General features: G+C 46.3%; 1 protein-coding gene across 1 annotated transcript in view; it reads right to left on the bottom strand.

Annotated features, from left to right (window-relative positions):
- The window catches only part of mmp15b (matrix metallopeptidase 15b), a 56893-nt gene extending 53383 nt beyond the window's left edge, over positions 1-3510 (bottom strand). The window contains exon 1 of the mRNA XM_052028636.1: positions 3209-3510. Within this exon, the coding sequence (XP_051884596.1) occupies positions 3209-3391 (183 nt within the window). The 5' untranslated portion in view covers positions 3392-3510. The remainder of the gene's footprint in view (positions 1-3208) is intronic.
- Positions 3511-14553: the final 11043 nt, after the last annotated feature.

Here is a 14553-nt window from a genome sequence, read left to right as displayed (position 1 = left end):
GAAAAACATTAGGATAGATAAGTTCCCAGGGCCAGATGGGATATACCCCAGGAAACTATGGAAACCGAGGGAAGAGATTGCTGGGACATTGACGATGATCTTTGTGTCCTCCCTGGCCACAGGAGTGGTACCAGAGGATTGGAGGATGGCAAATGTTGTTCCATTGTTCAAGAAAGGTAATAAGGATAATCCTGGGAATTTTTGACCAGTGAGTCTTACATCAGTGGTGGGCAAACTATTGGAGAGGATTCTTAGGGACAGGATTTACTTGCATTTGGAGAAGCATAGTCTTATTAGGGATAGTCAGCATGGCTTTGTGAGGGGCAGGTTGTGCCTCCCGAGCCTAATGGAGTTGTTCAAGGCGGTGACAAAATGAATTGATGAAGGTAGAGGGGTGGATGTGGTGCATATGTATTTTAGTAAGGTGCTTGACAAGATTCGCCGTGGTGGGCTCATCCAGAAAGTCATGAAGCATGCGATCCATGGAAACATGGCTGTGTGGATTCAGAATTGGCTTGTCCACAGAAGGCAGAGGGTGGTGGTGGATGGAGTGTATTCTGCCTGGAGGTCGGTGACTTGTGGTGTTCCGCAGGGATCTGTTCTGGGACCCCTACTCTTTTTAGGATTTTTATAAATGACTTAGATGAGGAAGTGGAAGGGTGGATTAGTAAGTTTGCAGCTGACATGAAGATTGGTGGTGTTATGGATCATGTAGAAGGCTGCCATAGGTTACAACAGGATATAGATAGGATGCAGAGCTGGGCAGAAAAGTGGCAGATGGAGTTCTGTCCAGAAAAGTGTGAAGTAATACGCTTTGGAAGATTGAACTTGAAGGCAGAGTACAGGTTAATGGCAGGATTCTTAGCAGTGTGGAGGAACAGAGGAGTCTTGGGGTCCAAGTCCATAGATCCCTCAAAGTTACTGAACAAGTAGATAGGGTGGTTAAGAAGGTATATGGTGTGCTGGCCTTCATTAGTCCGGGGATTAAGGTTAAGAGCCGTGAGGTAATGTTGCGGCTCTATAAAACTCTGGTTAGGCCACACGGAGTACTGTGTTCAGTTCTGGTCACCTCATTATAGGAAGGACATGGAAGCTTTAGAGGGGGTGCAGAGGAGATTTATCAGGATGCTGTTTGGATTAGAGAACATGTCTTATGAAGAAAGGTTGAGTGAGCTAGGGCTTTTCTCTTTGGAGCCTAGGAGGAAGAGAGGCAACTTGATAAGATGTATATAAGACTTGTATAAGATTATGAGGCATAGATAGAGTGGAGAGCCAGCACCTTTTTCCCCATGGCGGCAATAGCCAATACCAGAGGACATCCATTTAAGGTGAGTGGAGGAAAGTTTAGGAGAGATGTCAGAGGTAGTATTTTTTTTATATACAGAGAGTGGTGGGTGCCTGGAATGCACTGCCGGGGGTGGTGGTAGAGGCTGATATAATAGAGACATTTAAAAGACTGTTAGATAGACACATGGATGTAAGGAAAATGGAGGGTCACGGGCTGTGTAGGAAGGAAGAGTTAGATTGATCGTGGAGTAGCTTTATATAGGTCGGCACAACATCGTGGGCTGAAGGGCATGTACTGTACTGTGCTGTACTGTTCTACTTCTGATTCCTAAGTCCAAATTGCTTATTTAAACAGTACTCCTGGATCACAAAAATAACTGATCATTCTACAGCCTCATTTTCCATCCTTTACGAGTCTAATAACAACCCCTACTTTTTGCTTTCTGTATGATCTTCAGCTAAGCATTAATGTCCAATATCTTTAAACCATAACATAAGATGGAAGTTTATGACAAGAGTTTATGATCTGACATTAAAACCATACCTCACAACAGCACTAATAAAATCCTTAATGTTCATACACTGAACGTCTTGCAATAACTACCAACAGCAGTGGTAGTTAATGTGCTTTTTTATGCTGTATTGCAGTTTTCTGTACGTCAATAATTTAGAGAGAGTCTATCACTTAATGTTTTGAAGTGCCTATCTTTTCACAATAATCACACCCTAGTCACATCATCGTCAAGATGAAAGGTCAAATGATGTCAGTACTGGTATTTCATTCAGACCAGAATGGAAGTGGCTTACAGTGATCCTCAGTATACAATAAGGTGCAGTCTGATATTTGGAAAGCAAATAACTGCAGATGCTGGAAATATGAAATAAAACAGAAGATGCTGGGAATAGTCAGCAAGTTCTGGCAGCTGTGGAGAGAGAAAAGGAGTTAAGATTTCAGGTTAATGACCTTTCATCAACCTGAAAAATTGTCTGTTTTTCTCTCCACAGACACTGCCTGGCCTGCTGAGTATTTCCAGAGTTTTGTTTTTTATTGTAATCTAAATATGCCTGTAATACATGTGCATAGTCATGATGCAGAGTACTAATCAGTAAGTAAGATGACCTTTTCTCTTCCAAAGCTTTATATTCTCATGGTCATTTCCTTCATGTGTATTAATATGAAATCAATCCATGCATTTTAATAGTAAGTTATCTGCAAACTTTATTACTGGACAGTAAATAATCCCATGCAATTTAATACTGAAAATTAATCAGTTGATTTTATACTGGATAATGAGCCTTGCGTGTATCTTCATGCTATAAATGTATGTAAATATCTTGTTACTTGAAAGTATATGCATGCAACTTACTATTGTATATTTATTAGGGCACTTTAACACTGAATAAGGAGACAATTCACATATATTAAAGTGCAGTAAGAATGTCATTCACATTAAAAATGGCCAAGGAATCATTTCCTGCACATCTGTGATGTAGAATGAATAAGTTCATACATATCCACACAATAAAATATATTATCAGGTTAACATAGTGATTGTCTAGATATGTATATTATTTTAATTATATATAGTTAAATCATTCATAACATTGAGTAAACCATGCGTATTAATACGATACAGCATTATTTACACACTAAGACTACACAATAAACCTAAGCATGTATATTAATGTTCGTCACCATGCAATTCATTAACATTCGTTAGTACTGACCATTTAATCCAACCATGCATATTATTATCAATGTGTCTCAATATTGAATTTCCTGGTGCGTGTTTGTACAGTGTGGTTAAATCAGCAACAGTTCCCATGAAGGTGCAAGTGTCTGAATGAGTACTGTGGCAGCTGTGCATGCATCGACTCGACTTGCGTCTGACTCCAACTGGAATCTTGATGTCTTCTTTACCTCTGCGTTAAAGTTGTCCTGCTCAGCCCGGCTCAGCATCGCGCAAAATCCAAGAATGAGAGTGGGGACTTTCCAGCCACGCAACCAGCAGACCTCACCGGCCATTTCCAAGCGATGCACTTTGGCTCTACCGGCCGGAGCCCGGGTTATCCCTTCAATTCTCGCTCGCTCTCTCTCTCTCATCCGTTCAATGATCAAACTGTGCTGACCGAAAAAGTCAGCGCCCTCTACAGTCTAACAGTCGGGAGACCATAATTGCTTCCAGCCTAGAGGCTGTCTCAAAATTGACTCGCTTTACTGAATCTAATTATCAGTTTTCACCACCCCACTTCCTCGACAATTATAATTATGCCATATCTGTACTCCACCTGCAAAGCCGTCTTTCTGCATTCTTCTCCACAAAATTTAACGGAATTTCTACCTCTTTGTTTTCCTGTTTTCTCTTTGCCTTTTAATACTCTCACATCACGATCAAATCTTCCAGTAATATTTCTCTGTCTACCGCAATTTTGGAAAAATGTGCACTTAATCATACATTCATACACGAACATACAGTCCAATAGAGACACTTCTATATGTTGTGCATCAACATGTACCAATGGGACTCATCTACAGATTTAAATTTACATAACATTCAAACATGTGGACACCTACAGCCGTAAAAACCCAAGATGACTTATACACAGGACTGTGAACATGTGAAGATTCCACGGCGAAATTTGCGAATGTCAACCATATTATCGGAAGTATCATTGAGGTGATAATCTGTTTTTGTTTAACAAAAACAGGCAAAGTGATATCAATGCTCTCTCATTGCATGGCAGGCAACATGACATCAATGCTCTCTCATTATCATTTCCTTCATTGTCTTTTCTCCGTTCTTTGTTCTCAACCTGCTTGGCCTTTGGAGTATTTCGTCTTGCAAAAATGATGCGTTTGTAAGATGTTAATGGATCGTTTCACTAAAACGATGAAAGTTGTGATAATTCGTATCCATTGCATTCTACTGAAAATAATAGTGTCGGGAACTCCTGGCATATTTCATGCACGTACTAGACTGTCAATCCTAAATTGAAAGTGGGAAGAAATCACAAATTCATTCGCAAGCGACACACCAAATGCGAGAGATGGTCCAAATGAACATCAATTCGTAGCTTAAAACAGAATTACTATGATAATTACTAATAAATAATATACAGCTGTCATGTGGGATCGAGCTGTGTGAAGTTCCCAAGAACCTGCAGATGTGCAACATTACTACATGAAATAAATCAGAAGTGCACTGGGCAGAGCTACGGTCTCCATAAGGATATCCTGCAGCGCCCCTTGCAGGAGAACTTGAGCAGTCAACATTCAGGGTCCGAATTTCAGTGGAGTCGCAAGCCGTATACCTGAAGTATTCCCTCATGCTAAAACATAAATACCTAGTCAGGGTCAATGGCAGCTTCTACTCCACTGTTATAATCAGGCTCAAAGACAGTTTCTAACCCGCTATAAGAAGATTCTTGAATCAACCTCTCAGATGAACTCTTGATCTCTCAACCTTCTTCGTCATGGCCCTTGCACCTTATTCATCTACCTGCACTGCACCTCCTCTGTAACACTACATTCTGCATTGTTTTCCGTTTGTACTACTTCGATGTATTCATGTATGGAATGATCTGTCTGAATGGCATGCAAACAAAGCTTTTCACTTTCTCTCACATGTTACAATAATAAACCAATTACCAATTAACATGAAGTGTCCCTGCTTTCACTTTTGCAACTCACTTCACTGATGTATTTGTACTATTTTCTCTTATTACAGGACAAAATAAAGTAAAAGACAACTGTGGTATTGGGACATCAGCTATTTATTGCAATAATCTAGAATTTTACAGAATCATACTGCACAGAAACTGGCCCTTTTGGCCCATCTTGTCCATGCCAACTGTGATGCTTATCTACACCAATCCCATTTGGTCGCATCAGGCCCGTATCCCTCTACGCTTTTGCTATCCAAGTACCCATCCAAATGCTTTTTAGATGTTACAATTGTATCTACCACCACCACCTCCTCTGACAGCTTGTTTCAGATATTCACCACTCCATGTGAAAAACCTACTGGTAAGATATCCTTTATATTTCTTCCCTCTCACCTTAAACCTGTGCACTCCAGTTCTAGACTCCTCTGCCCTCAGAAAAAACTTCTAATACATCCTATCTATGCCTCTCATAACTTTATAAACCTCTATAAGTTCACTCCTCAGCCTCCGATGTTCCAGTGGGAGGAAGTTATGGGCATGCTATGTTGGTGCCGGAAGCATGGAGACACTTGTGGGCTGCCCCCAGAACACACTACGCAAAAGATGCATTTCACTGTGCGTTTCGATGTACATGTGACTAATAAAGATATCTTATCTATCCAATCTCTCCTTATAACTGCAGCCCTCCGTTCCAGGCAACATCCTGGTGAATCTCTTCTGCACTTTCCTTATTGCTACCACATCCTTCCTGCAGTGTGGTGACCAGAACTGTACACAATACTCCATGCGCAGTCTAACCAATGTTTTGTAGAGATGCAACATGACGCCCCAACTCATATACTCAATGCCTTGGCCTATGAAGGCAAGCATACCAAATGCTTTTTCACTATCCTATCCACCTGTGTTGCCACTTTCAGAGAGCTATGGACTTGCACCAAGGTTTCCCTGTACATCAATGCTAAGGTCCCTGCCATTTACTCCATATATCCTACCAGAATTTGATTTCCCAAAGTGCATTTTCTCAGACTTGTCTGAATTAAATTCCATCTGCCACAGTTCGATCCTACTTTCCAGCTGATCTGTGTCCTGCTGCATCCTTAGACAACCTTCTTCGCGATCAATGACTCCACCAATTTTCGTGTCATCTGTATACTTACTCATCATACCACCTATATTCTCATCCAGGTCATTTATATATATTACAAACAACACAGCACTAATCCATGTGGTACACCACTTGTTACAGATTTCCAGTCAGAAAAACACCCATCCACCATTACCGCTGCCTCCTATCACCAGGCCAATTTTGGATCCAGTTTCCCAATGGATTCCTTGTGCCTTAACCTTCTGGATCAGCCTACCATGCAGGCTCTTGTTAAAAGCTTTACTAAAGTTATGTAAACCACATCTACTACTCTGTCTTCATCCATTTTCTTAGTTACCTAACTATACTCGTCAGATTTGTTAGACATGATCTCCCCTAAACAAAACCATGCTGACTCCTCCTAATCAGTCCCTATTGGTATTGGTTTATTATTGTCACTTGTACCGAGGTACAGTGAAAAGCTTGTCTTACAAACTGATTGTACAGGTCAATTCATTACACAGTGCAGTTACATTGAGTTAGTACAAAGTGCATTGATGTAGTACAGGTAAAAACAGTAACAGTACAGAGTAAAGTGTCACAGCTACAGAGAAAGTGAGTGCAATAAGGCTGCCCCTCAGAATTTTCTTCAACAGCTTCCCTACCATTGATACAAGGCTCACCTTTTTGAACAAGGGAACAACATTAGCTGTCCTCCAGTCTTCAGGTACCTCACCTTTGGCTGAAGATACAAAAATCTCCATCAGAACCCCAGCAATCTCCTTTGTTGCTTCCCTTAACATCCTGGGATTGATCCTGTCAAGCCCTGGGGATATATCTACCATAATGTGTGCCAATATTTCAAACATTTCCTCCTTCCTGATACAGACATGCTCCAGAATATCAGCACACCTCTCCCTTAGCTCTCCAGCCTCCATATCCTTCTGCTGGGTGAATACCGATGAGAAGTACTCATTTCGGACTTCACTTACATTCCCTGGCTCCACACATAGATTACCCTTTGGTCCCTATTCCTTACTGAGCTACCTTCTTGCTTTTAATATGCTTGTAAAATGTTTAAGGTTTCTCCTTAATCCTACTTGCCAAGGTCATTTCATGACCCCTTTATGCACTCCAAATTTTTATCTTCTCTCCTATATCCCTTATAAATCTCAAGTGACTCATTTGATATCAATTTCCTGTATCTGAAATATGCTTCCTTCTTTTCCCTGATCAAACCTTCAATATTCTTCATTTACCATGTGTCAATAAACTTACCATCTTTGCCTCTTACACCTACAGGGGAAGGCTGACTCTGAACTCATTATCTCACTTTTAAATCCATCCCATTTATCAGATGTTGTTTTCCCCTCAAGTATCTGCTCCCAATCTTCTTCTACCAAGTCCTGCTTTCCACTATCAAAATCTGCCTTCCCCCCCAGTTTAGGACCCTAACTTGAGGACCAACTTTATCTTTTTCCGCAAATACCTTGAAGCTTATTGAGCTATGGTCACTGTTCCCAAGGATTCCTACACAGACACTTCAATCACATGGTCGCCCTCATTTCATAAGGTAAGGCCAAGAACAGCTCCTCTTTAGTAGGTCTCTCTTGTCTGCTTCAGAAAATCCTCTTGGATGTATTTTACCAACTCTTCTCCATCTAAGCCCCTTGCACTAATTCAATTCCAGTCAATTCTGGGAAAATTAAAATCTGCTACCATTACAACCCTATTGGTTTTACACCCTTCTGCCATTTGCCTACCTATATGTTTTTGGTCCATAATATAACCCTAAAGTGACTTCTCCTTTCTTATTCCTAAATTCTACCCGTATTGCCTCATTGGCTGATCCATCCAGGATACCGTCCCTGAGTACTGTATAATGCCGTGGTGGCACAGCAGTGTAGCAGTTAGCGTAACGCTATTACAACACCAGCGACCAGGGTTCAATTCCCACCGCTATCTGTAAAGAGTTTGTACGTTCTCCCTGTGCGTCTGCGTGGGTTTCCTCCAGGTGCAACACCCCCTCCCCTGTTGCACTCCCTTCTGTCACATCTGAAACTTCTATATCCCAGAACATTGCGCTTCCCGCAACCACGTTTCTGTGATGACAGCTTGCTTTTAATTTGTAGCACAAATCTGCTGTCCTCTCAAGGGTGGCAGATATTGTCTACGTGCATTTGATAATGGCAGTGGCACATGGGATCCAAGGTGAACTGGCTAATTGGAATTGGTTTATTATTGTCACTTGTAGAGAGGTACAGTGAAAAACTAGATTCTACAACTTCAAGTAGCTCACTTTCTCTGTTTGTATTAGAACTAAATCTGCAGCAAGTCCTCCCTCTATGATATTGGTTTCAGTTTTTGTTCTCTATTAGCACAGACTGACCAGCTACAGTCCCGCAGCCTTGCATCACGGCTCTCGCCCTCTAACTTCCCTCATTTCATAGATTTTATTCCTGTTCTCTAATTATCCCCATTAATTGATGACCTCTGCAACGTATCCCCACCACAACTTTGTCCTCACCCTCTTGAAGATATCACTTTTGTTCTGCCCATCCCTTCCCCACCTTCTCTTGAACTTCAAACGTTTTCTTTTTCCCAGTTCTGAAACGTTAACCACAGAGCGTTTCCAGCATTTTCTCTTTATATTTTACTCATACTTTCCCAAATTCTCCCAACTTCCCTCCTCCATTCTTGCAACCTTACGCGCTCCTACCTCACCTTCTCCTTCCCTGCCTCACCGAGCACCTACTTCTCCTCATGGCACCAACCCTCGCCTCCCCGAGCACCTGCTTCTCCTCATGGCACCGACCCTCACCTCACCGAGCACCTGCTTCTCCTCAGGCGCCTCACCGAGCACCTGCTTCTCCTCAGGCGCCTCACCGAGCACCTGCTTCTCCTCATGGCACCGACCCTCACCTCACCGAGCACCTGCTTCTCCTCATGACACCGACCCTCACCTCACCGAGCACCTGCTTCTCCTCATGACACCGACCCTCACCTCACCGAGCACCTGCTTCTCCTCATGACACCGACCCTCACCTCACCGAGCACCTGCTTCTCCTCAGGCGCCTCACCGAGCACCTGCTTCTCCTCGTGGCACCCACCCTCGCCTCACCGAGCACCTGCTTGTCCTCATGGAGCCTCACCAAGCACCTGCTTTTCCTCACGACACCGACCCACCCTCACCTCACCGAGCACCTGCTTGTCCTCATGGCGCCTCACCGAGCACCCGCTTCTCCTCGTGGCACCGACCCTCGCCTCACCGAGCACCTGCTTGTCCTCACGACACCGACCCACCCTCACCTCACCGAGCACCTGCTTCTCCTCATGGCGCCGCGTTCAGGGACGACAGGGTCAAGCTGCAGCGGCCGGGGCGCGCGGTTGGACAGCGCGCCTGCGCGGCGGTGAGCGCGCGCGGTTAACGATGCAACCGATGGTCAGGCGAGGAGGGAGCCTCGGTCACCATTATGGTTCATGTACTCAGGGGGAGGTGAGTGTGCGTATTACATTAGGATGTTTGGGTGGTGCGTGGCTAACTTACCGGCAAGTATCTACAGATAGAAATATTAATTGAAATGTCAAATTAAAAATGCCGGCTAAAGAAATAGAGTTTCTTTTTCTTGAGTCGTTGTTAGCGAGTTGTCGAGTTTAAATTGTAGTCGAAAACTCTGTAAAGAGAAACTTGTGTTTGGGAATGCTCAAGTCTCCAGACAAGGTACTGCAAGGATGGATGGTCCCGATCTTTCAACCTCCAGCAAACTTCACTGTACAGACTGTTGAAGTCGTGAGTTGTGGCCAAGACTGGGGATATGGGATTGCTCCAAGTCACCAGATGCAGTGAATTGTCAATGTCCTTCCATTTACTTGGCTTGATATAAGGATACCCATAAACGAGGAGGAACTATCCAGCTGATCTTTAAGACTTGAATGTGCTGTCTTTAAATGAATGCCCAATTATTATTCAACGAGATGACAGGGATATGGCTATTGTATTTAAAGTTATCAATTTGACCTAATTTGGAACAGTTCAGGTTAAGAAAATTATCTCATTTAGTATTTTTTTTTCATTTATTTCTTTTGTTTATGTTATTTTGTAAGAAAATTTGAAATAGTAAGAATGTCTATAGATGTTTTGAAAGGAAACAAGTTAACAAAGTGAGTGTTGGTCCTATGGAACGCAAGGCTGGGGAAATAATTATGGAAAACAAGGCATTGTCAGTATTTTACATCAGATTTCACTTTAGAGGATACAAATAACATTCTTTGAATCGGGAATTCAAAGGAAGAATCTCAGAAAAAGTGTTTATGAACAAACTGTTGGAACTAGATCCTGATGGACTAGATCCAGGGTCTCAAAGGAAGTGACCAGTGAGATGTTTGGTTCATTGGTTTTAGTTTTCCAAAATTGCCTAGATTTGGGGAAGATTCCATTTGATTGGAAAATAGCAAATGTAACTTCATTGTTCAAAAAGGGATGGAGACAGAAAGGAGGAGACTACAGGAAATATCAGAAGCTGATATTTAAAACATCACAGGGCATTTAGAAAAATTCAATGTAATCAAGCAAAGTTAACATTGCTTTCTGAAAGGAAGATCATGTTTGACCAATTTATTGTAATTATAGGAGAAATGCCATGTATGTGATAAAAGAGAACTAGCTGATGTACCATACTTAGATTTCCAGAAGGCATTTGATAGGATCCACATCAAATGTTATTACAGAAAATGGAAGCTCGTGGTTTGGGAAATAAAATTGGTGTGGATAAAAGATTGGCTGGTTAACAGGAATCAGATAATTGGAATAAGAACAAGACACACAAAGTGCTGGAAGAACTCAAGGTCTTTTTCTGGTTGGCAAAATGTAATGAGTGGTATGCCACAGGGATCAGTGTTCGGATTTCAGCTCTTTACATTTACATAAATGACTTGGATAAAGGTATGGTTGTGTAGCGGTTGCTACCGCGGAATAAAACAAGACTCTACTCGGAGGATTGCCAAACAGAACTGGTTTATTTTCCCGCCTTGTGCGGGCCCTTTAAGGGAGAAAAACTCCCGCCCAAAAAAACCGGCAATGACGTAAGTCCTACGTCATCAGGACTTTCCCACGCGCGGGTTCTCCCCGTCGCTCGGAAAGACTAGGCCCGCCGCCATCTTGGGCCTCGTCGCTCCGACGCCGCGCGACCCGACTGCCGAGCCGGTTCGCCCGACTAGACGGTGAGTCGCCACACAACCCCCCCCAGAACCGGCGAGACAGTCCCCAAGGTCCGTGGGCTGTGCCAGCTGCCGCTTAGGGGGGCGGCCTCTGCGTCGTGGCGTGGCAACCTCGACAGGCTGTTGCAGATCCAAATGGGCCGGTTTGAGGCGGTCCGCCGTGAAAACCTGTTCCTTGCCTCCAATGTCCAAAATAAAAGTGGATCCGTTATTCCGTATGACTCGGAACGGTCCCTCATATGGTTGTTGCAATGGCGCCCGAGGTGTGCCCCTGCGAACGAAAACAAACTTACAGTCCCGTAGTTCCTTGGGCTGGCAGGATGGGGCTTGACCGTGCCATGAGGTGGGAATCGGGGCCAAGGCGCCGAGCTTCTCGCGCAGCCTTTGTAGAACTGCTGGGGGTTGTTCCCCTTGGTCCTGAAGGGCAGGTATGAAATCCCCGGGGACAACTAGTGGCGCTCCGTATACAAGCTCAGCTGATGAAGTGCGGAGGTCTTCTTTGGGGGCAGTGCGTATGCCGAGCAGGACCCAAGGCAGCTCGTCAACCCAGTTAGGACCCTTCAGGCGGGCCATCAAGGCCGATTTTAGATGGCGGTGAAAACGTTCCACCAACCCGTTTGATTGAGGATGGTAGGCCGTGGTGGTGTGCAGCTGCGTCCCTAGCAGGTTCGCTAATGCAGCCCAGAGACTGGAAGTGAATTGGGTGCCTCTGTCTGAAGTGATGTGGGCCGGAACGCCAAAACGTGAGACCCAAGTTGTGAGCAGCGCTCGGGCGCAGGAATCAGTTGTGATGTCAGTCAGGGGGGTTGCCTCAGGCCACCTCGTGAACCGGTCCACGATGGTAAGGAGGTACCGGGCTCCTCTTGAAACCGGCAGAGGGCCCACGAGGTCGACGTGTATGTGGTCGAACCTCCTACGGGCAGGCTCGAACTGCTGTGGTGGGACCTTGGTGTGTCGCTGGATTTTTGACATCTGGCAGTGCAGACAAGTCCTGGCCCACTCACTGACCTGTTTGCGCAGGCCATGCCAGACAAACTTGCTGGCGACCAGTCGGACAGTAGATCTGATGGATGGGTGCGCCAACCCATGTACCGAGTCAAAAACGCGTCTCCGCCAGGCTGCAGGGACAATAGGGCGGGGCTGACCAGTCGCAACGTCGCAAAGTAGGGTCCGCTGACCTGGACCAACCAAGAAATCTCGGAGCTGCAGACCCGAGACTGCGGTTCTGTAGCTGGGCAGTTCGTCGTTGGCTTGCTGTGCGTCAGCCAGGGCCGTGTAGTTGACACCCAAGGATAGGTTGTGGATGGTTGGTCTGGAAAGTGCATCAGCAACGACATTATCCTTTCCGGAGACATGTTGGATGTCAGTTGTGAACTCGGAAATGTAGGATAAATGTCTCTGCTGACGAGCTGACCAGGGATCGGAGACTTTGGAGAAGGCAAAGGACAGAGGCTTATGATCGGTGAAAGCGGTGAAAGGCCTGCCTTCTAGAGAGTATCGGAAATGCCGGACCGCCAGATACAGCGCTAGAAGTTCCCGATCAAAAGCGCTGTACTTCAGTTCGGGCGGTCTAAGGTGTTTGCTGAAAAATGCCAAGGGTTGCCAGCGGCCTTCGAGTAGCTGTTCCAGTACCCCACCCACTGCGGTGTTGGACGCGTCTACCGTGAGGGCAGTCGGGACGTCAGTCCTAGGGTGTACCAGCATCGTGGCGTCTGCCAGGGCGTCTTTGGCCTTAACGAAAGCAGCCGCAGCCTCGTCAGTCCAGGTGATGTCCTTGCCCTTACCAGCCAGCAGCGAGAACAGAGGGCGCATGATACGGGCTGCTGCAGGGATGAAACGATGGTAAAAGTTGACCATCCCAAGGAATTCCTGTAGGCCTTTGACTGTGTCGGGGCGGGCAAAATGGCGGATAGCATCCACCTTGGCGGGTAGGGGTGTTGCCCCGTCGCTGGTGATTTTGTGGCCGAGGAAATCGATAGAGTCAAGTCCGAATTGGCACTTGGACGGGTTAATCGTGAGGCCGAAATCGCGGAGGCGGGAATACAGCTGGCGGAGGTGGGAAAGGTGTTCCTGGCGGTTACGGCTGGCGATCAGTATGTCGTCCAAGTAAATGAACACGAAGTCCAGGTCTCGGCCTACCGCGTCCATCAGCCGCTGGAAGGTCTGCGCGGCGTTCTTAAGGCCGAACGGCATCCGAAGGAATTCGAACAGGCCGAATGGGGTGATAATCGCAGTTTTGGGGACGTCATCCGGATGGACCGGGATTTGGTGGTATCCCCTAACGAGGTCCACTTTGGAAAAGATGCGGGCCCCGTGTAAGTTCGCTGCGAAGTCCTGGATGTGAGGGATGGGATAGCGGTCCGGGGTGGTGGCGTCATTCAGCCTGCGGTAGTCGCCGCAGGGCCTCCACCCTCCGGTGGCTTTGGGGACCATGTGCAGGGGGGAGGCCCAGGGGCTGTCTGACCTGCGAACAATCCCCAGCTCCTCCATGTGATGGAACTCTTCCTTTGCCAGGCGGAGCTTGTCTGGAGGTAATCGTCGTGCTCGGGCATGAAGGGGTGGCCCTGTGGTAATGATGTGGTGTCGTACCCCATGTGTGGGCCGAGAATTTGTAAACGAAGGTGTCAAAATCGATGGGAATTCGGCTAGGAGCTTGGCGAAATCGTCGCCAGAAAGGGTAATGGAGTCCAGGCGCGGGGCTGGTGGGCTGATTTCTCCCAGGGGATAGGTCCGGAGAGTGCTAGAGTGGACTAACCGCTTCCTTCGCAGGTCGACTAACAGGTTGTGGGCCCGAAGGAAATCGGCGCCTAGGAGTGGTCGGGCGACGGTGGCAAGGGTAAAGGTCCAGGTAAAACGGCTGCCGCCAAAGTGTAATTGAAGCGTACGGGTGCCGAAAGACCGTATCGTTGTACCGTTGGCGGCATTGAGTAGAGGACCTGGTGGCCTGTCACGAGTGTCGCGGCCTGTCGGGGGCAAAATACTGACCTCCGCTCCAGTATCAACGAGGAAATGCCGTCCAGATTTCTTGTCCTGAACGAAGAGGAGGCTCTGTCGGCGGCCAGCCGCCGTAGCCATCAGCGGCGGCTGGCCCTGGCGTTTCCCTGAAACTTGCAGGGTGGGCGGCATCGACGAGCCTCCGCACCCCACCTCTGATGGTAGAAGCACAGCTGGTCACCCGTGTCGTCGTCTGCGTTCCTGGGGCGTGGCTGCTCGGTTGCTGGGGCCGGGCGAGGCAGGCGTTGGGCTCGCGGCCTGGTGATTTGACTGACGGACGAACCGCTCTCGCGCTTGGCCCTCCA

This window comes from Pristis pectinata, chromosome 13 (genome assembly GCF_009764475.1).
Source record: "Pristis pectinata isolate sPriPec2 chromosome 13, sPriPec2.1.pri, whole genome shotgun sequence".
NCBI lineage: Eukaryota > Metazoa > Chordata > Chondrichthyes > Rhinopristiformes > Pristidae > Pristis > Pristis pectinata.
The sequence above is the reverse complement of the archived record's forward strand: the minus strand, read 5'-3'. Positions and strand labels throughout refer to the sequence as shown.